The sequence below is a fragment of the Geotrypetes seraphini genome, chromosome 2 (genome assembly GCF_902459505.1).
Source record: "Geotrypetes seraphini chromosome 2, aGeoSer1.1, whole genome shotgun sequence".
Classification (NCBI taxonomy): domain Eukaryota; kingdom Metazoa; phylum Chordata; class Amphibia; order Gymnophiona; family Dermophiidae; genus Geotrypetes; species Geotrypetes seraphini.
Window position 1 is genome coordinate 150,613,232 of NC_047085.1, and position 23,577 is coordinate 150,636,808.

General features: G+C 43.5%; 1 protein-coding gene across 5 annotated transcripts in view; it reads left to right on the plus strand.

Moving 5' to 3' along the window:
* Window positions 1–23,577, plus strand: part of ARHGAP28 (Rho GTPase activating protein 28) — a 355,870-nt gene that overhangs the window by 262,567 nt on the left and 69,726 nt on the right. For all 5 annotated transcript variants that reach the window (XM_033934011.1, XM_033934012.1, XM_033934010.1 and 2 more), the window contains 2 exons: window positions 17,993–18,080; window positions 23,169–23,323. In XM_033934011.1, the coding sequence (XP_033789902.1) occupies window positions 17,993–18,080; window positions 23,169–23,323 (243 nt within the window). The remainder of the gene's footprint in view (window positions 1–17,992; window positions 18,081–23,168; window positions 23,324–23,577) is intronic.

Sequence of the window (23,577 nt, forward strand, 5' to 3'; positions counted from 1 at the left end):
TCCACAGGGGTCAGTACTCGGACCGCTGCTATTCAATGTATTTATTAATGACATAGAAACCGGGATGAAGTGCGAAATTATAAAATTTGCAGATGACACAAAACTTTTTAGTGGGGTTGGGGCTAAGGAGGACTGTGAAGATTACAAAGGGACCTGAACAAACTGGGAGAGTGGGCGAATAAATGGCAGATGAACTTTAATGTAGAAAAATATAAGGTCTTGCATGTAGGAAACAGAAACCCAATGTACAGCTATACGATGGGAGGGCTGGCAATGGGTTAAAGTAGTCTAGAAAAGGACTTGGGGGTACTGGTGGACAAAACAATGAAGCCGTCGGCACAGTGCGCAGCGGCCTCTATGAAGGCGAACAGAATGCTAGGTATTATCAAGAAGGGTATCACAACCAGAACGAAGGACGTTATCCTGCCGTTGTATCGACGATGGTGCGTCCGCATCTGGAGTACTGCATCCAGTATTGGTTGCCGTACCTTAAGAAGGATATGGCGATACTCGAGAGGGTTCAGAGGAGAGCGACGCGGCTGATAAAAGGTATGGAAAACCTTTCAAATGCTGAAAGATTAGAGAAACTGGGGCTCTTTTCCATGGAAAAGCGGAGGCTTAGAGGGGACATGATAGACTTACAAGATCATGAAGGGCATAGAGAAAGTGGAGAGGGACAGATTCTTCGAACTTTTGAAAGCTACAAAAACGAGAGGGCATTCGTAAAAACTAAGAGGGGACAGATTCAGAACCAATGCTAGGAAGTTCTTCTTCACCCAATGGGTGGTGGACACCTGGAATGCGCTTCCAGAAGGTGTGATAGGACAGAATACGCTATTGGGTTTCAAGAAGGGATTGGATGCTTTCCTGAAGGAAAAGGGGATCGAAGGATATATATAGAGGACTACTATACAGGTCCTGAACCTGATGGGCCACCGCATGAGCGGACTGCTGGGCGTGATGGACCCCTGGTCTGACCCAGCAGAGGCACTGCTTATGTTCTTATGTTCTTATGAATTTGTACTGGGACCGATGCTATTTAACTTATTTATAAATGATCTGGGAATTGGAACAACGAGTAAAGTGATTAAATTTGCAGATGACACTAAACTGTTCAATGCATGCATATTGTGAAAAATTGTTAAAATGCATGCAGATTGTGAAAAATTGCAAGCGGACCTTAGGAAATTGGAAGACTGGACATTCAAGTGGCAGATGAAATTTAATGTAGACAAATGCAAAGTTATGCGCATTGGGAAGAATAAACCAAATCACAGTTACTGAACGGTAGGGTCCACCTTGGGGGTTAGTGCCCAAGAAAAGGATATGGGTATCATTGTAGACAATACGATGAAACTTTCTGCCCAATGTGTGGCGGCAGCCAAAAAAGCAAACAAGATACAAGAAATTATTAAAAAAGGGATGGTTAACAAGACTAAGGGCTCCTTTTATCAAGCCGCGCTAGCGGGGTTAGCGCGCATGACTTTTAATCACGTGCTAACCCCCAAGCTGGACAAAAAACTACCGCCTGCTCAAGGCAGGCTTTAGCGGCTAGCGCGGTCGATGGTTTAACGCACGATATTATGTGTGTTAAACCGCTAGCGCGGCTTGATAAAAGGAGTTCTAAGAATGTTGTAATGCTCCTGTATCACTCCATGCTGCAACCTCACCTGGATTATTGTGTTCAATTCTGGTCTCCTTATCTCAAGAAAGATATAGAAGCACTAGAAAGGTTCAAAGAAGAGCAATCAAGATGATAAAAGGGATGGAACTCCTCTTGTATGCAGAAAGACTAAAAAGGTTAAGGCTCTTCAGCCTGGAAAAGAGATGGCTGAGGGGAGATATGATTGAAGACTACAAAATCCTGAGTAGAGTAGAACAGGTACAAGTAACATAGAAACATAGAAACATGACGGCAGAAAAGGGTTATAGCCCATCAAGTCTGCCCACTCTACTGACCCACCCCATCAAGTCTGAGTACTAATGACCTAGTTCCTCAACTTCACCCTCGTAAGGATCCTACTAGGGCATCCCATTTATTCTTAAAGTCAATAACGCTGGTGGCCTTGATCACCTGCTCTGGAAGCTTGTTCCAGTGATCTACAACCCTTTCTGTGAAGAAATACTTCCTTATGTCACTATCGAATTTCCCTCCTCTGAGTTTGAACGGATGCCCCCTTGTGACCGAGGGTCCCATGAGAAAGAAGATGTCTTCTTCCACCTCGACACGTCCCGTGATGTATTTAAATGTCTCAATCATGTTCCCCCTCTCTCTGCGCTCCTCTAGAGTGTAGATCTGCAATTTGTTTAGTCTTTCTTCGTATGAGAGACCCTTGAGCCCCGAGATCATCCTAGTGGCCGTCCGCTGAACCGACTCAACTCTAAGCACGTCTTTACGGTAATGTGGCCTCCAGAATTGTACACAGTACTCCAGATGAGGTCTCACCATGGTTCTGTACAGTGGCATTATGACTTCAGATTTGTGGCTAACGAAGCTTCTGTTGATACATCCCATAAGTTGCCTTGCTTTGGATGAGGCCTTCTCTACTTGTTTGGCGGCCTTCATGTCTGCACTGATGATTACTCCCAAGTCTCTTTCTTCTGAAGTCCTGGCTAGTGTTTCTCCATTTAAGGTGTAAGATTTGCATGGATTTCTGCTACCGAGATGCATAACCTTACATTTCTTAGCGTTGAAGCCCAGCTGCCATGTCGAGGACCAGTTTTCCAACGTAAGCAGATCCAACGTAAGCAGATCACTTACTATATTACATAGTTTGGCGTCATCAGCGAATAGAGTTACTTTACCTGAAGCCCTTGGGTCAAGTCCCTTATGAATATGTTAAAAAGGAGTGGACCCAGGACCGAGCCCTGTGGCACTCCGCTGATCACCTCCGATGTCTCAGAGAGGGTGCCGTTGACCACCACCCTCTGACGTCTTCCACTCAGCCAATCATTGACCCATGCAATTAGTGTCTCACCTAACCCCATCGATTTCATTTTGTTTAATAGTCTACGGTGTGGGACGCTGTCGAAAGCCTTACTGAAATCCAAGTACACTATGTCTAGAGACTCTCCCGAGTCTAGCTTTCCTGTTACCCAATCAAAGAAGCTGATAAGATTAGATTGGCATGACCTACCTTTAGTGAATCCATGTTGACTAGGATCCCTTAGATTCCCCTCATCCAAAATCGTATCTAATTTGCATTTAAGTAATGTCTCCATGAGTTTACACACTATTGATGTGAGACTCACTGGTCTGTAATTCGCAGCCTCCGCTCTGCAACCCTTTTTGTGCAGAGGAACGACGTTAGCTGTCTTCCAGTCCAGGGGAACTCTCCCCATACTTAGGGAGAGATTGAAGAGCATGGTTAACGGTTCCGCCAGGACATCGCACAGCTCCCTGAGCACTCGTGGGTGCAATTTGTCTGGTCCCATGGCTTTGCTCACCTTGAGTCTTGACAGTTTTCTGTAAACATCAGCTGGTGAGAACCCAAAATTCTGAAATGGGTCTTCCTTGCTTGGCTTTGCTTCCAGCTGTGCCCCGTGTCCAGGTGCCTTGCAGGTAAAGACTGTGACAAACCCAGGTCCGTTTCGGGTTTTGGCCAAAACAAACCCGAATCCGTACCGGGTTTTGCCCCAGTGATCAGGAGTATTCACAGTGCACCTAGATGCAGGAGGGCTGATCAGGTGACCTGCCAATTGATTGATGAAGCTGACTTCTGCTCTGATTCTGACATGTAGGTAGAAGAGACAGGGCAGGATAAGATTAAGAGAAAAATCCTACACTCCATGCAGACCTGTCACTGTCAGAAAGCTTATTCAGTTTGAACAGCCTGTTAAAATCAGGGCTAGGGAGAAACCTGCCTGTAATAGCAGGAAGCAAGCCGGTGTGTGGAAAACCCTTCCCCCACCTTCTCAGAGGGGGAGTGGTTATCCACAGGATATAACGGGGCACAGGGGACATATGGGAAAGAGAGAGGAGAGACGGGAGAATGGGAAGCTGAGAGGAGGCAGTCTCTCACAGACTGTCCCATGCTGAGGCAGATGAGTTACCTCCTGTCTGGGACACTGGAGTACAGCCAGAAGGAGAAGCCATGGAGGGGCAGGAAAGCTGTATAGGAGCTGACACTCTGCCAACACCCATGGAGACCCAGTAAGCCTAAGATTAGGATTTAATTTCTTTGTGCTGCAAGCTTGTCTCTTACCCGTGTGAAGCCAGTGAAGCTCTCCTGGGAAGCCACATTTTTGAGGTTTTCTGTAAAGCAGGAATGTGTGTGTTTTCTGACAAACCATTTTGAATGTATTTCCTGTATGATGATTCAGCTGGGAAATCTCGATGGTCCTGCACAGCTGTGCCTGATTGCTACAGCAACGTTTAGAGGGAAACGTTTGCTTGATTTTGAACTCTGAATAATGCTGTGATTCTTATGTGTTCTGGACTGTTGGATAAAAGCATTACTTATCTGATTATTACTGCTCTGGTGAAGAGAACTGTATTTCTTGACTGATTAAAGTCCAGAAGCAGGGGACTGTACACAAGGCAGTGCTGACCCAGATTCAACTGCCTGATTATATTATTGTGAACCTTTGTATTTCATGCAATATCAGTCCATCTTGAACTACAAGGCTGTTGCCTATATTTTTTTGATTTATTCAACCAGTGGTTGAAATAAAGTTTATTTTTGCTTTGCCATTTCTGACTAAGATGCCGTTATACTTTGCATGCTGATAAGTTTAGAATGTGCCTGTTCTAAAGACCTGAAGGATCCCTTAGTGGAAAGGGACACGTCGGGTTTCAGCTTTGGTCACATTCCCAGGTGCTCGCTGCGCCTTACAGGAGCCCGGGTTGTGACAAGACTGAGCAGAAGTAATCGTTCAGTAGTTTGGCTTTTTCGGAATCTGTTTCCACATAATTCCCGTCTGCTGTTCTAAGGCGTACTATTCCATTTGTGTTCTTCTGCCTGTCACTAATATACCTGAAGAAGGATTTGTCCCCTTTCTTAATGTTCTTTGCTAGAGTTTCTTCCACTCGAAGTTTGGCCTCCCTGACTGCTGTTTTGACCGCTGCAGACCTTGCCTTGTATTCAATGTTAGCTTCTTTCTCCCCGGTGCGTTTGTATGAAAGAAATGCTCTTTTCTTGTCCTTGACCAGGTGTGAGACCTCATCAGTGAACCAACGGGGTTTCCTCTTTCTTTGTTGTTTGTTTACCGATTTTATGTAGCGGATAGTTGCTTCGTGTAGTGTCCTTTTCAGTGTTGACCACATAGCTTCCACATCATCCGTTATTTCTTGAGCCTGTAGCGTCTGATGGACAAAATCACCCATGCTTGCAAAGTCAGTGCCCCGGAAATTGAGTACCTTCGTTTTTGTTTGTGATCTAGGGAAGCCCTTTCTAAGGTTGAACCATACCATGTTATGGTCACTGGTTGCCAGTGTTTCTCCCACCGAGACTTCCGTGACGCTTTCCCCGTTCGTAAGTACCAGGTCCAGGATGGCCTGGGCCCTAGTGGGCTCTAGCACCATTTGTTTGAGCTGTACTCCCTTCATGGATGTTAATATCCTCCTGCTACTACAAGTTGTTGCTGAGAATGTGTTCCAGTCTACATCGGGCATGTTGAAGTCCCCTAGCAGGACAACGTCCCCCCGTAAGGTGATATTCTCAATGTCTTCAATTAATTCTGTGTCCTTGTCCTCCGATTGTCTTGGAGGTCTGTATACCACACCAAGGTACAGGCATTTCTCTCCGCCTCTGGCCAGGTTTACCCAGATGGATTCCCCAGTGTACTTGACATCTGTGATCCTAGTTGTCTTGATGTTCTCTTTGATGTAAAGTGCTACCCCACCTCCCAACTTACCCTCTCTATCTTGGCGAAGCAGGTTGTATCTTGGTATAGTTATATCCCACCCATGAGAGTCTGTGAACCATGTTTCGGATATTGCTACCACGTCCAGGTCTGCATTTACTATTTCTGTTTCTAGTTCTAGAAATTTATTCCCTAGGCTGTGTGCATTTACATACATAGCTCTCCACTCTTTGTGTCTATTAAACTCCTTTAGAGAGTTACCCATCTGAGTTAGAGTTTCTCCTAGCGAATCTTTTTCAGCAAGGGTGCTTACCTCTGACTTAGAAGTGGAGTTTTGGTTCACCTCATCAGGATTGTTACTTACTGCTCCGGTATATAAATGGGTACCCTCCCCCAACTTACCTAGTTTAAAGCCCTTCGAAGCAGGCGGGCTACTCGGTGTCCGAAGACGTTCTTACCTCTGTTTGTCAGGTGGAGTCCGTCCGATCCCTGGAGTCCCTGTAGTGCCTCCCCGTGATTCAGGAATCCGAAGTTCATTTCCCAGCACCATCGTTGTAGCCACTCATTTGTCTTCAGAATACGTTCGTCCCTGTCTCTTCCCTTGCCCCTAACAGGAAGAATTGAAGAGAATACTACCTGTGCTCCTGTCTGCTTCAGCCTCTCCCCCAGAGCTCCAAAGTCTCTAGCTATGCCCTCTAGAATGTTCTTGGCAGTGTCATTCGTTCCGACGTGAATGAGCAGCATTGGGAAGTGGTCCTTGGGCCTGAGAAGCCTGTCAAGACAGGCTGTCACATCTCGTATTCTGGCTCCAGGCAGACAGCAGACCTCCCTCGACTGCCTATCTGGTCTGCATATTGGTCCCTCGGTGCCCCTCAACATGGAGTCCCCGATGACTATTACTCTGCGCTTCCTTTGGGGATGTCGATCAGATGTCCCCGGAACTGGAGTCGTGTGATGGGCATCTTCCAGATTCTCATCGGCCGTTCCTTCCTGTAAGATCTGGAATCTGTTCCTCAGGGTGAGTTGTGGGGTTGATGTGGAGCTGCCCTGGTGAGAGAAAGAGTGAGAAGGTGAGGAGATTGTATATGGGGGGGGGGGGGGGTCTCCTACGTTTACCTGTGGAGGAGGTCACTAACTGCCAGGAGTCAGTGTCTCCATCCATCTCCTGAACTGCAACAGTTGGTTTCTTTGTCGGCGGCCTTGGAATCACCATGGGTGATCCGTCACGGGCCCGTTCTGTGATTTGGGATAGTTCCTGCACTATCCCATCGATATAGGCCTCATCCTCTCTAATGCCTCTCAGACGTTTCACCTCCTCCCTAAGGCTTCTTAGTTCCTGCATGATGTCTTCATCCCGCTGACCGACCTCCTCTGTCTGTGTAGAGGCCGTGATGTACCGCTGTGGGATGGCCTCGGTCTGCGCGCAGACATCCTTTCCCGGGGCTGTGTTCTCCTCCGTCTGTGTGTAGGCCGAGTTCATCTCCCGGATCATCTCAGTGCAAGGGGTGCCAACCTTGCTTGTAGTTTTCACACTCCTCGTCCGCCCTGCCATAACAAAAGGGGAGAGAGTAAATGAGAGAGTATGAGAGATGGTATGAGAGTATGTGAGGTATGTGAGGGAGAGAGTAAATGTAAGAGTATGAGAGATGGTATGAGAGTATGTGAGGTTCGGACCTCTGAGGTGTAAAGTTGAAAGTATAAGAGATAGTATGGGAGATAGTTGAAAGTATAAGAGATAGCTGAAAGAGAGAAAGAGAACTTTTTTTTTTTTTTTTTTGAAAATTAGATAATTAGGTTTGCTGCTGAGATGCCTGGTCTCCTTCTCAATGCTCCTTCGCAAAGGCGCTGTTGCTAAGGCGAGCGCCTTTGCCGCTCGCCTTCGCCGCGCGCCGAACGGCTGCGCGCCGTTGGCTTGCCTCCTTTAATGGAGGAGCCCAGTCACTGTTTGCTTACGTGGTGGGGTGGGCGGAGCTACTACTCTCGCCGCGACCCCAGCAAGTCCCCTCATGCTCGGCGCTGCTAGCGCCTCTCTCTGCCTCTTGCCTCCTCCTCCTGCACTGATCCGAACCTTCTCCCTGCCTGCTGCAATCAGAACAGATGCAGCACCCGTTGGCTTGCCTCCTTTAATGGAGGAGCCCAGTCGCTGTTTGCTTACATGGTGGGGTGGGCGGAGCTACTACTCTCGCCGTGACCCCAGCAAGTCCCCTCGTGCTCGGCGCTGCTAGCGCCTCTCTCTGCCTCTTGCCTCCTCCTCCTGCACTGATCCGAACCTTCTCCCTGCCTGCCGCGATCAGAACAGATGCAGCACCCGTTGGCTTGCCTCCTTTAATGGAGGAGCCCGGTCGCTGTTTGCTTACGTGGTGGGGTGGGCGGAGCTACTACTCTCGCCGCGACCCCAGCAAGTCCCCTCATGCTCGGCGCTGCTAGCGCCTCTCTCTGCCTCTTGCCTCCTCCTCCTGCACTGATCCGAACCTTCTCCCTGCCTGCCGCGATCAGGACAGATCGATTTTCACTCCATCAAAAATTACAAAGACTAGGGGACACTCAATGAAGTTACAGGGAAATAATTTTAAAACCAATAGGAGGAAATATATTTTCACTCAGAGAATAGTTAAGTTCTGGAACACATTGCCAGAAGTTGTGGTAAAAGCAGATAGCGTAGCTGTTTTTAAGAAGGGTTTGGACAATTTCCTGGAGGAAAAGTCCATAGTCTGTTAATGAGAAAGACATGGGGAAAGTCATTGCTTTCCCTGGATCGGTAGCATGGAATGTTGCTACTCTTTGGGTTTTGGCCAGGTACTGAATTGGCCACCTTGAAAACAGGCTACTGGGCTTGATGGACCTTTGGTCTGACCCAGTAGGGCTATTCTTATGTTCTTATACTGCCTTTGTGTGGTTCAATCAAAATAGGTTACATTAATTATATGCCGGTGAAGTGTATTGGCCTAAGCCATAAGAAACATGGCTGTGATTTGAATTCTGGTCACTCTCCTCAGCCTCCTCTAACCACTAGGCTACTCCTCTATTTTTGTAGGTGCCCAACTAATCCGTTTTTCAGGATAGCCACAGTCAATATATATAGGCTACATTGCCTTCAAAGGTAGGGTTACCATATGGCTCCAGAAAAAGAAGGACAGATTGAGACATCCCGGTAAGTCTATTCTTATGGGGGAGAGTGTGGTGCAGTGGTTAAAGCTACAGCCTCAGCCAGTGGCATAGCAGGGGTGAGCGACGCCCCTCTACCACCCTCTTCCCTGGTCACTCTCCTCAGCCTGCTGTACTATCCAGGTCAACTATATAAGGTCTTAAATGGATAACTTATCTTTTTAAAACTTTGCATTCACTGCTTCACTAATCATCGCCCCAGTGTTTTCACAAATACATTTACACTCTGGAGACCGCTCTCTTCATTTGGGCTCATAATTGTGTCACAGTAGTTTTCCCCACCATCAGCATTGATAATGATGTATTATGCTTCAACAATCTAAGGGCTCCTTTTACAAGCTATGGTAGCGATGCTGCCGCAGTAAATGCCCCAAAGCCCATAGGAACTGAATGGGCTTCGATGCATTTATTTATTTATTTGGTTTGTTTTATATTCCGTCCTCTCCAGTGAGCTCAGAACGGGTAACAAGGTTGACCTTCATAATGCACAGACATTATGCACATAATGCACATAATGCACATAATGAAGAGAGCGGTCTCCAAATTATGAATTACTACTGCTACTTTGTAAAAGGGGCCCTAAGTAATAAATGATCTGTGCATCTACGAAAACCCACAAAAACACAAGAGAAGCAATACAGTTTTACTTGCAATCTAAGCTTTGGAACACGAGAGGAGTTATTTGATAGCAAAGTAGATAGGTCATTTTAATTTAGCTTCAGTCAGGAAATGATTTATTGGTATTTAATGAAAATAATGGCCACAGATTTTAATTCTGTTTTCTAGTATGCAGTGCTCATTTCTGGTTTAGGATCATCAGACAGATGTGTGTGTGTGTGTGTGTGGGAGGGGGGTTTCATTATAAACCTATATGTTTTTGGTATGTTTAGATACTATTTACATTTGGATTTAGCTCATACTTTTGTCATAGCAGCTTAACATGAGTTATATTCAGGTACACCAGGTATTTTCCTGTCCCCAGAGGATTCCTCATCTATGAGTATGAAGACCCTGAGGCAATAGAGGATTAAATAACTTTCCCAAGGAGTATCCAAAGGGATTTGAATGTGGATTCCCTGGTTGTTAGCCCAGTGCTCTAACCACTAGGCTACTCCTCTATTTTTGTAGGTGCCCAACTAATCCGTTTTTCAGGATAGCCACAGTCAATATATATAGGCTACATTGCCTTCAAAGGTAGGGTTACCATATGGCTCCAGAAAAAGAAGGACAGATTGAGACATCCCGGTAAGTCTATTCTTATGGGGGAGAGTGTGGTGCAGTGGTTAAAGCTACAGCCTCAGCCAGTGGCATAGCAGGGGTGAGCGACGCCCCTCTACCACCCTCTTCCCTGTTCCCCCCTGCCGAATGCGTCCCTTCCCTGTACCTTATTATCTTCGGTGTGAGCAGACACAAATTTGCTGCTCGTGTTGGCTCTGGCGCTCTCTCTGATTTAAAAAGTTAAAAAGGTACAGGGGAAGGGAAGGGGCGCACGTGCGGCAGGGGGAGGAGTGATTGGTGGTGGGAGGCTGCCATCCAGCCATGACTATCTTTACCTTTCTGCTCCTGTCCTTTGAGCTGCTTCTGTTCTAGTTTCTAAGGCTTTATGGAAGACTTCCTGGGCCAGCCTAGTGCTACTCCTGGCACTCCCTTTTCTTTTTCCTTCTCTTTCTCCTTCCCTCCTTATTTCCATGGTCTGACATCTCTCTCCTTCCCTCCAGTGTAATATTTCTCTTTAATTTCTGCCCACTGCAGTCCATCTCCCTTCCCTTCCTCCTTTCTGGCCCCTCTCCCAGTCTAACATTTCTCCCTCCTTTCCACCAGTCCAACATTTTTTTCTCTCTTCCTCCTGCATTTTTCTCCTCTGGTCCTCCTTCCTTCAACCAAACATCTCTCTCTCTCTCCCTCCATGAGTCCGTTTCACTCTCTGCCCTCTCCCCCTTCCCCAATGTAACATTTCTCCTTCCCTCCTTTCTATCCTCCCCATCCACCTCGCCCTCTCCACTTTCTGCCTCCTGCACACTTTCTTTCTGTGTCCTTGCCTCTTCCCTCAGTGGCATCCCTCCTTCCACCCCCCAACCCAACATGCTCTTTCCCCATGCACCATCTCACCCTCCCCTCCAGTGTGTAGCACCTTTCTGCCTGGTTCAGCAGTACCACTTCTCCCTTCCCTGCTCCCCTTGTCCAGCAGTATCCTTTCTCTCTTACTTCCTCCCCTCCTCCCCTATCCAACAATACTTGTATTTTGCAGCCGTAGTCTGTATGCGATCTCGCACACTGGGCAGGAAGAGAGGCGCCGGTGACTTCCTGCTGCCGTCACATATGCCGGGACTCCTGCTTTCGCGTATCTGCTTTCGCGTATCTGCAGGAAGTTGCAAGTTAGCTGACACCGGCGCCGGAGCTTCTCTTCATGCCCAGTGTGTGAGATTGCACCGGCACCAGCTGACTTGCAACTTCCTGCTGCCATTGTGTATGCCGGAACTCCTGTCTTCGCATATCTATGCTAAAGCAGAAGTCCCTGCATATGCGAAGGCAGCAAGAAGTTGCAAGTCAGCTGGTACCGGAGCCTTTCTTCCTGCCCAGAGTGCGAGATCACGTACAAGACCGCGGGCTGCAAAATAGCACCTGGGGACTTCATGTGGCCCATGGGCAGTGAGTTTCAGACCGCTGCTTTAGTGCATTTAGCCCTATATTCACTATTCTGGTTTTTTACTATGGCTTAATTCTTATAAGGAGGGAAAAACTTCAAGTGCTCCTAGAAATAGGGTTAAGAATTTTTCTTGCCCACTTTTACATACATAACCTATAATTCATCCTAAAAACTTCCTTAGTGTCCAGTTTTGCAATCTCCAACAATATATTCTATAGTATCTTCAATTTTCATTTCAAAAGGTCCAATTTGAGGATGCTATAGAATATATTGTTGGAGATTGCAAAACTGGATACTAAGGAGGTTATTATGACTAATAGGTCATGTATGTGAAAGTGGGCAAGAAAAATTATTAACCCCATTTCTGTGAGCATTTGAAATCTTTCCCTCTTTGAAGTCTTTCCCTTATCTCCTTTGCTTTTTTTATATTGTTTTGGAACCCATGTTATTGGCCATTCAGCAGGCAAAAGAGATACAGGGAATTCCATATGCAGGTCAATATTATAAAGTTTTGGTTTATGCAGATGATATTTTGAAAAATCCTGAATCAACCATCCCTCATTTACTGGAATTGATTAATCGTTTTGGTAAATTTTCTGGTTAGAAGATAAACTGGAGTAAATCAGAGGTTCTTCCATTGAATGTACATTGTGCATAAGGTTTATTTGATCCATTCCCATTCCTTTGGAAGGAAGAGGGAATAAAATATTTGGGTGTAATGATTCAAAAATCATTGGAAGATACAATGATAGTAAATGAAAAATCTCTATTGTTGAAGGTTAAAGAAATGTGTGAGCATTGGAATCCATTATATCTTTCTTGGTGGGGGAGAGTCCAAACCATCAAAATGATGATCTCGCCTGTTTGTTACCAAATGAGTATGTTTCCAGTTTATTTTCAAAGTTCTTTTTATAAAAAAAACTAAATGGGATTCTTCCAAAATTCCTTTGGCTTCTAGAATAGTCATGTATCTTTGCAAAAATCTCGATCGGCGGGAGGGGTAAATTTTCCAAATTTTTACAGATATCATCAAGCTTTTATTTTACATCAGGGTATGTATTGGATCCTTCCTGAACTCATGGATAATCTACCGGATTGGTTGATTCTGGAAAGTCATCTTATGGCCCCACTTCATCTCAGTCATATATTGAGTATCAAGCTTCCTAGAATATATTTCGTTCAACTTGGGTGACGTTAAAATTTATAGTAGCTTTAAATACTATTCCGATACAGCAAACGAACTGTCAATCCCTATAGTTAAATTCTAAGATACAAATCAGCAAGTCTAAAATCCTCTGGATACATTGGTTGCAGGCAGGCATTCGTACTCTAAATGATGTAATTCTGAATGGGAATTGGGAAATTTATTACAGTTACAACAATCATTTGGCATATCAAAGTCTCAAAAGTTATAAATGGTTGCAGTTGAAGCAGGCCATTCAGAAGGGGTTCACTGACTGGCACAACTTAAAGGGCTCATTTTACTAAGGTGCATTAGGGCCTTAACACGCAGAATAGCGTATGCTAAATTGCCGCATGCACTAGACCTTAATGCCAGCATTAAGATGGCGTTATTCTAGAAGCATTCCGTGTGGTTTAGCACGTGGTAATTTCGTGCATGCGCTAAAAACGCTAGCGCACCTTAGTAAAAGGAGCCCTAAAAATCAGTAAATCTTGCCGGGTCTATGTTTTCAGACAGATTTTCAAGGGCATCAGGCCGCTAAGTGGTACTAATTAATATCTGAATATTTGGCAAAAAAACCTAAAACAAGTTTAAGAGACATTTTGGGGCTCATAATGAAAAAAAAAGTCTAAAAAGTGGCCTAAATGGGTACTTGGACGATCAAAAAGGTGCTCTCAGCGGGCTAACTTCCGACGTGGATAATGCTGCCCCCTGTATCCGTTGATATTGTCGAGGGAGGGCATATCAGAGCACCGCAAGGTGCCAGCCGCACTCCTGCCCCTTCTCTTCTGCATTAGGAGAGGAAATCGGGCCACAAAGCTGGCGAAACAGGAAAAAAAAGTAAACAGAATGAAGCGGTCAGAAGCGTAGCTCTCAGAGTGTCTGTACCGTGGCCATCTTGGATCTCAAGTCAAGTTCTTGGCTTTTTATTCAAGAATTCAGATATTAATTTATACCACCGGGTGGTCTGATGTCCTAGCATAGAACCTGCAAGCTATAATAATTTTTTTTTTTTTAATTTCGCCATTCAGGGAACCCCTTCTGAATGGCTTGCTTCAACTGCAACCACTTATAAATTTGAGACTTTGAAGTACCAAAGATTGTTGCAGTCGTGAAAAAAATCAAGCATTTTCCCATTTGATATAACATCATCTAGTGTACGTATGCCTGCCTGCATCCAGTGCTTCCAGGCGATCTTAGACTCACCAATTTGAATCTTGGAGTTTAGCCATAAGGATTGACACGTGGAATTCTCTACTGTATTTCTGTTAGATTGTTAATAAATTTCAAGGTTTTCCAGGTGTCAAATATAATACTATTGTCCTTAACATAACTAGGTAACTTGATACTCAACACATGAGACAGCCGTAATGGGGACATATTTGCCATTCTAAGTGCAGCCAATCAGGAAGATGTTCCATGAGCTCAGGAAGGATCCAATACATACCTTGATGCGGTATATAGGCCTGCTGATACCTATAAAAGTTTGGGAAATTTACCTCACCCGCCGTAATTGGTTTTTGTAAAGATACTAAAGCAATTCTAGCAGTTTTACCTAGCCAAATAAATATGGTAAGAATGTTATTCAGCTTCTTGTAAAAGGACCCCTGAAAATAAATTGGCAACATACCCATTTGGTAGCAAACCACAGACAAAATCATCATATTAACTGTTTAGACTCTCCCCTATCAAGACAGATGTAGTGGGTTCCATTGCTCACACAATTCAGAGACGTTTAGCAATAAGGATTTTTCATTTACTTTCATAGTCTCTTGCAATGTTTTCTGAATCCAAATATCTAAATATTTTATACCCTCTTCCTTCCCAAGAAAAGGGAAAGTGTCAAATAATCCTTTTGGACAGTATACTTGACTTTTTATAAGATTTGAAAATCAATAAAGAATTTTTTTTAAAAAAACAAAAGAACCTGTCCGCCTAATATGAATAAGAACTGAATCAAAGTGTTCTTTGGGCAGGGTTGGAAAAGGGTTTGCACTTAATAGCATTCTTTTGCAAATTAAATTCCATATATCTGCGGTAAAGAGCATGTCTAAATGTAAGCGCATATGGGGAAATTCTATAAATGGCACTGAAAAATCAGCATTGGAAAAAATCTACGCCAAGCACGATTCTATAAAGGGTACATGAGAATGAGCACATAAATAGCACATAGAGCGGATTCCTGTGTTTAAAGTTAATCAGTGGAATTTACTCCAGCTGAAACTTGGTAGAAATTCCGATGCCCAATTAATCGTTCTCTAAAACTCTCAGGATATCATATAAACCTTTTGACTCCTTTACATTCTTCCGGGCTTCTGCAGTGCCACTTAGAACTCGATTACTCTCACTGCTCTAAGATTTATACACCCACCTCATCATTAGCCCTTTTATCTCGAAATATTCCATATACTTTCTTTCACTTCAAACATATTTTCAATAAATACTTCAACTTTACTGAAACAGTTTACTTATCTTAGAAAGCAGGAGCGAATGAAGATAGCTCCTGCCCTGCTTCACCGCTAGACAACCAGGGTTCAAAGGTAAGTTGAAAAGGGGTCTAGGAGGCGGGAGGAAGGTAGGGCGGTTAACAGTTGGCCGGGACAGGACGTGGGAAGGATCACTCCTGTTCCGGCTCACCGCTGGACCCTCAGGACTTAATCAGGACCACAGGTGGCCTGGAATAGGTTAACAGTTGGCTGGGACTGGATGTGGGAAGGATCAGTCCTGTCATGGCTCACCGCTGCATCACCAGGGCTTATGGCAGGCCTGCGGAAGGCCTGCAACGGATCCGGATGGGGGATGGGGGAACATGCAGACCTGAGGGCCCGAATATACACTGAGACCCCCATTTTTGGGCCTTTTTTTATACTCAAAAATCTAAGTTTATATTTGAGTATATACAGTACTTGCTGCACAAGTTAGGTAATCTGTTCACAAAATATTTTCCATATAAGCAACTATAATTACACAGACTGGATAAGAAGTCCTAACTGTAGGTGGCTATGACTGACATTGACACAGAAAAGCAAATCGTCTTCTATGGCATCTTATAATAAGGTATTTAAATGGTCTCTCATTTTTTATATAGTAATAGAACAAGTTAGGTGATCTTAGTATGATCAACTATAATTATGCAGACCGGGTAAGAAGACCTAACCACATGTGTCTGAGTAAAATTGACAAAGAATACAGAAAAACAAATCATCTTCTAGCCCTCTAATATCCTTCTTTCCTCCGATCTTCATCTAGCCCTTTCCTTGGAGTTCCTTTCTCATTACAATTCCTGTAAACCGTGCCGAGCTCCACGACTATGGAGATGGTGCGGTATACAAACCTAAGGTTTAGTTTAGTTTCTAAGCTAAATTATAATAAGATGTTTAAATTGTGTCTTGTTTTTCATAAAGGTGACAGTAGAATGATATATTTGACGTTCATACAGATTCATGGCTTTAGGTGTTTGGCCTGACACCAACAACCATAGCACCAGCACCAGCACAAACTTGTGATCTGCTGATTAGCTGTTTCCATTAAATCAGTTGTTTCACTTGCTGTCCTGGTATCAACACTTTTCATTCATGTTTATTCCCTCGTTATGTATTTGCATGCGATTGATATCATTAGTTCTGTGTCCTTCAGGAGATGTGAATCAGCACGTGCTTTCGTTGCCAGCATGCTAACAGATATCACTGCCATGTGCTAAAAGTTATCATGTGGAAATTCATGTGGTAACTGCTTACCACACGTTAGTAAAATTGATATACATGTTGTAAATTGAATTTTTAAGGACCTGCAGATTTCTTCTTTGGGAACATGAAGGGTCCTTTGTGGAGCTAAAAGGTATTGCAGATTAACATCTATGTATGTATGAAAGAAAAAGAAAAACATTTTTAAAGAAAAAGAATAAAGCTGAGATTTTAGATATTCATTGATTGTTCTATCCAGCTATTTGAACAATATCTCCCACATTTTTGAAAAGATTAACATCTATGTCATAGTGTCTAGTGAGAAGTTAGCATTTTATTTTAATTTCTACCTCTAATGTGAGTTTGCATAGTACTCAGCTTAATAATCACTTGAGGGGTACATCATGAAGTGGTAAGGAGGAATGTTCCAAGTAAACATGAGAAAATACTTTTACTGAAAAGGTGGAAGTTGCTTAGACCCATCTATAGTACTATCAGCCAAAGTGGTGGAAACACAGTACCGAAGCAAAATTCAAGCGTGTTTTGATCAGATATAGAGGACAATAATAGAAATAAGGATAGGAAGTAGTGGTATCAGGGGAGAGTGGGGTGCAGTGGTTAAAGCTATGGCCTCAGCACCCTGAGGTTGTGGGTTTAAACCTACACTGCTCCTTGTGACCCTGGGGAAGTTACTTAATCCCCACATTGCCCCACTTTAATTTAAATTACAACAATAAGACCTCCTGCAGAATATACCTGTTTGTTTTTCCTTCATTAAAATTATGCCATTTGAAAAGGTTCCTTGGAAAAAACCATATTCTTGGCTCGCCCAAACTGTGCTTGATGCCTCTTCCTATCTGGATTTCAGAAAGCAGCTCAAAACGCAATTATTCCACAGACTGAATTCTTAATGCATTTTATTACTACTATCTTTTTACTACTTTTTTCCTCATTACAACCATCCACGTATGGCCTGTAATTACTTCCTTTTCCTTTTCTTATATTGTATGCTTACAACCTGTTAACTTCAATGATTACATTGTTTGTACTTCGATTTTTAACTGTTGTGAACTCTCTGGGTATGGCGGTTTACAAAATAAAATTATTATTATTATTATTTATTATTATTAGATAGATTGTGAGCCCACCAGGACAGAAGGGGAAAATGCTTGAGTACCTGAATAAATTCATGTAAACCATCCTGAGCTCCCCTGGGAGACCAGTATAGAAAAATGAATGAGTAAAAAAGGTCCCCTAAGTTAAAAAGAGCCCTGTACTATATTCATTAAGGATTTTGAAATAAATTAAAAATATAAAAATCTCACTTAGTTAATCCCTCCATAACAAAATATAATAATATTATAGTTTAATCTGACTGCGACTTTCACCTAATGTTGAGTCTCAGCAGCATTTAGATGAAATAATGTACAAAGATTGCTAAATAATCCACAAAATTTAATATTGATGTTCATGCAATAATAAAAATTAACTTTTTTCTTGGTATTGCAGCCAACATTTGAGCCCATTCCAGTGTCTCCTGTTCCATCTAACGGTATGCAGCTGCCAGGGAAAATGCAAGTTTGGAAATCAGTCAACTGTGAGTAAACTAGCATATACTGTATCTTGTATTCACTGAGAAGCAAGAGAATAGATTTTATTTTTATTATGAGCCGAGAACGCTGGCAGCCAGTTGCATGAAATCTATCATTTCTTTTCAATTTTAAGGAACAAGTTATTAAAATGGATTACTATTAAATCAGGTTATTTTACATGAGACCCTGTGCTAAAATAGGGTTACGAGATTTTCCGTTTGGAAAACCCGAACCCCTAGACCCGGCCTCCAGGCCCGCCCAGTTCCAGCCATCCCTGCTACATCACAACCCAGTCCTGCCCTAGCACCACCCCCTGCTACCTGTTCTCGTCAGGCAGGAGGGCATCCACATATACGCGGAGGCTCTCCTGCCCGACGACGATTTGATAGAAGCTTTTCAAAACCCCGACAAAGTGCCGGGTTTTGAAAAGCTGTCCAGACCCCGGACATGTCATAAGAACATAAGAATTGCTACTGCTGAGTCAGACCAGTGGTCCATCATGCCCAGCAGTCCGCTCACGCAGCGGCCTTCTGGTCTAAGACCAGCACCCTAACTGAGACTAGCCCTACCAGCACACGTTCTTGTTCAGCAGAAACTTGTCTAACTTTGTCTTGAATCCTTGGAGGGTGTTTTCCCCTATAACAGCCTCTGGAAGAGCGTTCCAGCTTTCCACCACTCTCTGGGTGAAGAAGAACTTCCTTACGTTTGTACGGAATCTATCCCCCTTCAACTTCAGAGAGTGCCCTCTCGTTCTCCCTACCTTGGAGAGGGTGAACAACCTGTCCTTATCTACTAAGTTTATCCCCTTCAGTACCTTGAATGTTTCGATCATGTCCCCTCTCAATCTCCTCTGTTCGAGGGAGAAGAGGCCCAGTTTCTCTAATCTTTCGCTGTACGGCAGCTCCTCCAGCCCCTTTACCACCTCAAAAGGACTCACTTATTTGTAAAAGAGTTTTGTTGCTGAATTATGACAATATGTAGAAAATTGATGAGGGATACTGCTTTTGTGTTTTGTATTGTTTTCTGTCTGGAAATATATTGTGTATGTTAAATTGTAGCCCGCTAAAGTTTTAGGCGGCAAATACATTTTTAAAATAAATAAACAACAGTCAAGTGCTAATTAAATGTCTAATTCATTAATGTAATGGCATACATGCATATATGGCCAGTGCCAATCAGACATGTATGGTCAGTGTCCCATATATGGCTCGATAAAAAAGGGAATAGAGTGAGATATCCAGGATTTACTTCCATTGGAAGCTCTGGGATGGAAACAGACATTTGGGAGTGTGTGGCATAGTTGTTAGAGCTACAGCCTCAGCACCCTGAGGTTGTAGGTTCAAATCCCACCCTGCTCCTTGTGACCCAGGGTAAGTCACTTAATCCCCCCCCCCATTGCCCCATGTACATTAGGTAGAGTGCGAGCCCGCCAGGACAGATAGGGAAAAATGCTTGAGTACCTGAATGTAAACCACTTAGGTTATAAGTGGTATATAAATACTAAATAAATAAAATATGGCAATCTGGTTTAGGATGCATTGGAAAGGACTTCAACGGCAACTTCAGTAGCTAGAATATGAGGACAGTGCCAGGCAGACTTTTACAGTCTGAGTCTCGCAAATGACAAGATGAATTCAGATAGACTGCAGTGGGCATTGATGGCAGCTTCAGTAGTTGGAGCCTAAGAACAATGCTAGGTACACCTGTATGGTTTATGTCCCAGAAATGCCAAGAAAAGACCACAATCAGGTATTTTATACATTCATTGTTGGTTTAATCATGAATTGATAATGAGTGTGACTGTTGGATGGACCGCTCTGGTGACATTTACTATGTTACTATCTGCTGTACATAGATGTATAAATGCCAAAATTCTGCCCAAGCACTATTCTGTATATGTGCGTATGTGTGCATGTGTTTTACAGGTCGATGTATACGTAGGTGGAGCCTGGGCATAGCTCACACTTATGCACATAGAGCCATATTCTATATAGGGCACACCAAACATCGGTGCCGACTAGAATGGCGCTTAGCAGAGTTCTATAAAAAGTATACGTACCTTATAGAATCATGCTAAGCACCAGTGGCATCACATCTTTTAGACACAACCATTTAGGTCAAGGAAAAGCAGGCCTAAATACCTGCGCCTAACTTGTGCGGGCATCAGGCGTATTCTATAACACTGTGCATAAGTTCTAGGAATGCCCACAATCTGCCCATGCTCCTCCCCTGGCATTGCCCCTTTTTCAGATTTGCACAATAGAAGTGGCACACAGCACTTTATAGAATACGCCTACTAAGTTGTGTGCCTAACTTTTCATTAATACCAATTAACAACAATTGTTAATTATTGTTAATTAACAGTGCTGGTTAGGATTGTTAACCAATTAAGTTGTGCATGGAAATAAGCTGTGTACACTGATTTGTGCACATAACGTCAGGCGTCATATACAGAATTTGGGGGATAATGTATAGAATATTATGGGTACAAAACAACCAGAATGGAATTGTCCAGGTCAGAATGATGTGCACTGCAAAATTGTCCTCCAACTCATCTGATAAAATGAAGATCTTTTTTCCTCCAATGTCACAATGGTACATTCAAACGACTATGTGTTTCATTGACTCGACATGTACATGTTTCGGCCAACAGGCCTGCCTCAGGAGTCTTGAGGAACATGAAAAATACTACCACTCTCATAGATTGTACCAAAGTTCAGATAAGGAATATCATATATGGAGAATGATTAGCAACTGCCGAACAACTTACTAGAGGAACAAAGATCTTCATTGAGCTATTGAGTCATAGAATCTTTTGAATGTACCATTGTGACATTGGAGGAAAAAAGATTTTCATTTTATCAGATGAGTTGGAGGACACTTTTGCAGTGCACATCATTCTGATCTGGACAATTCCATTCTGGTTGTTTTGTATTTATGTTTGTGGTTTTGTTTTCCCCTGTTTTGTTCTGCTAGAATATTATGGGTTACACCTGAACCTCCAGACCTTAGGCATACACACTCCAGCTCCATGGCTGGTGTAAGCACCTTATGCTATTATTTTTAAAGGAAAGTGAATACCTATGTTCCTTTATAGGATAAGCTCCAGTAAGGTGCTCAATTGGAGAATTGCCTCCTGCTCTCTTTTTTAAGCATTTTATACTGGAAGTAAAATCTTCAGTGAAAGCTATTGCTTATCAAAAACATTCGTCCTGAGCAGGTTTCCCTGACAAGTTCCCTAATGTTATTTTTTCAGTACCAACACTGCCTGTCTTAAAAGTACCGAGAACTCTTTTTTACAATGGCATTCTTCATACCGTTTCATTATTCCTGGAAACCTGCTCAGGATGAATGCTTTTGATAATTAGCTGAAGTCACTGATTATTTGACTTTATCTTCTCAGATAAGTGTGCTTAATTAAATATTTTTGTTTACCATGGAAGAACAGAAAAGTATTTTAACGGAACGAAGATTGAAGGTATATTTATCAATATAGGCTACTGTCTATTTGTGTTATTTTACTATTAGGGGCTCCTTTTACTAAGCTGTGTTAGGGCTTTAACGCGCGGAATAGCACGCATTACAATGCCGCACGTGCTAGATGCTAACACCAGCATTGAGCTGGAGTTAGTTCTAGCCACGTAGCGCGGGGTTAGCGTGCGCTAATCTGCTGCATGCACTAAAACCACTAGCGCATCTTAGCAAAAGGAGCCCTAAGTTGGGAAGTTATCCACGTGGGCTACCATTGGGATGCCACTAGTTATGCTATTTTATGCCACTAGTTATGCTATTTTAGGAAAGGGTCTCATTGTGGTAAACTAAACCATCTTAACAATAGCCCATGTGGATAACTTCCCCCTGAATGATTATAAATGATTATAAAAGTTGATCGGCTGAACTTTATCATAAAATGCTTAAAGAAGCAAATGTTTTTTGCAAGTCATTGTATATGAAACCTTCTACAAGAAATCTATTTGAGTGGTAATTTCTATGCTCTTTCAAATAATTTCTTTATAATAATAACTATACACACCTTTTTTGATTTGTTCATACAAAATAGACAAATCTAACTACCGTATTTTCATGCATATAACGCGCACACGTGTAAAACGCGCACACGGGTATAGCGCGCAGGAACAAGGAATTTATGTAAGAAAATTTTGGTATAGCACGCCTACGCGTATACCGTGCATGCTGCTTGCCGCCCCGACTCTCCTCTCGCCGCCCTGCCCTTGAAGTCCTGTCCCCCCCTTGAAGGCCCGCCCCACCCTGAAAGCCTGATGCCCCACTCCGAAGGACCACTGGCCCCCCCAACCTGAAGGACCGCTCGCACCCCCCGATGTCCGATTCATCCCCCAGCCCCCCTGCACCGTTTATGGTGGAGAAGCAGCCTACCGTGGGTTCGCGACGCCAGTGAGCCCTGCTGCTTCCTCTGCCGGCGGTCCCGCTCCTTCTCTGAGCCCTGCGCTTCTTCCTCTGCCGCGGTCCCGCCCTTTCTCTGACATCAGAGAAGGGGCAGGACCGCCGGCAGAGGAAGCAGCAGGGCTCACTGGCATCGCGAACCCACGGTAGGCTACTTCTCCACCGCAAACGGTGCGGGGGGGCTGGGGGATGAATCGGACGTCGGGCGGGGTGCGAACAGTCCTTCAGGGTGGGGGGCCAGCGGTCCTTCGGGGTGGGGCATCAGGCTTTCAGGGCTGGGGGATGAATCGGACGTCGAGGGGGGGAACCAGCAATGTAAAAAAAAAATTGTAAATTGCGCTCACGCATATAACGCGCATGGTTATGCTCGGTTTGTAAAATCGTGTATAACATGCGCTTTATATGCGTGAAAATACGGTACTAGTGCACTGATGTAGAATAAGGGGGTTCCATGCCTAAATTACACCAAGGTTTAGTTGGTATAAATAGCCACATTTAAATTTAGGCACAGTTTCTGGCCCCAAATGCTATTCTATAAACAGCAACTAACTTTGATCGCCATTTATAGAAAAGCGCTTAGCTCGCTTTTGTAGTTTTTGGCGCCATTTGTAGAATTCAGTCCTTAGCTTTTCTTTTCATTCGTATTTACTTTTGTTTTGTTTTTTTTCCAGCTAATAACTTTTTAGACCATGGATGTAAAGGCAATCCATCCATAGCAGAAGAACTGTCATTTGAAGTTTCTTTCTCGGAGTCTATTGTGGTAGATGATAAAAAGAAGGAATATCAGAAGAATCAAAGAATAAAAAAGGATGATTCTGCTTTACCTGTGAGAATATTTACCTGCAGAATATTATGAAGTGCTGTTTCTGTGTAATTTCCTTTCAGAAGTGAAATTGACTTTTTTTGTTAAAAAAGAAAAAAGGATGACTGTGGTTTTTTAAATTTGTTTTATGACTTTCCTTGTTTTAATTCCATGCTGTCATCTGAAGTATGCTGTATGAAATTTTGGGTTGAATCTAACAGGATAGTCATAACATAACATATATAACATAATAACAAATTTCTAGACCACCTAACCCT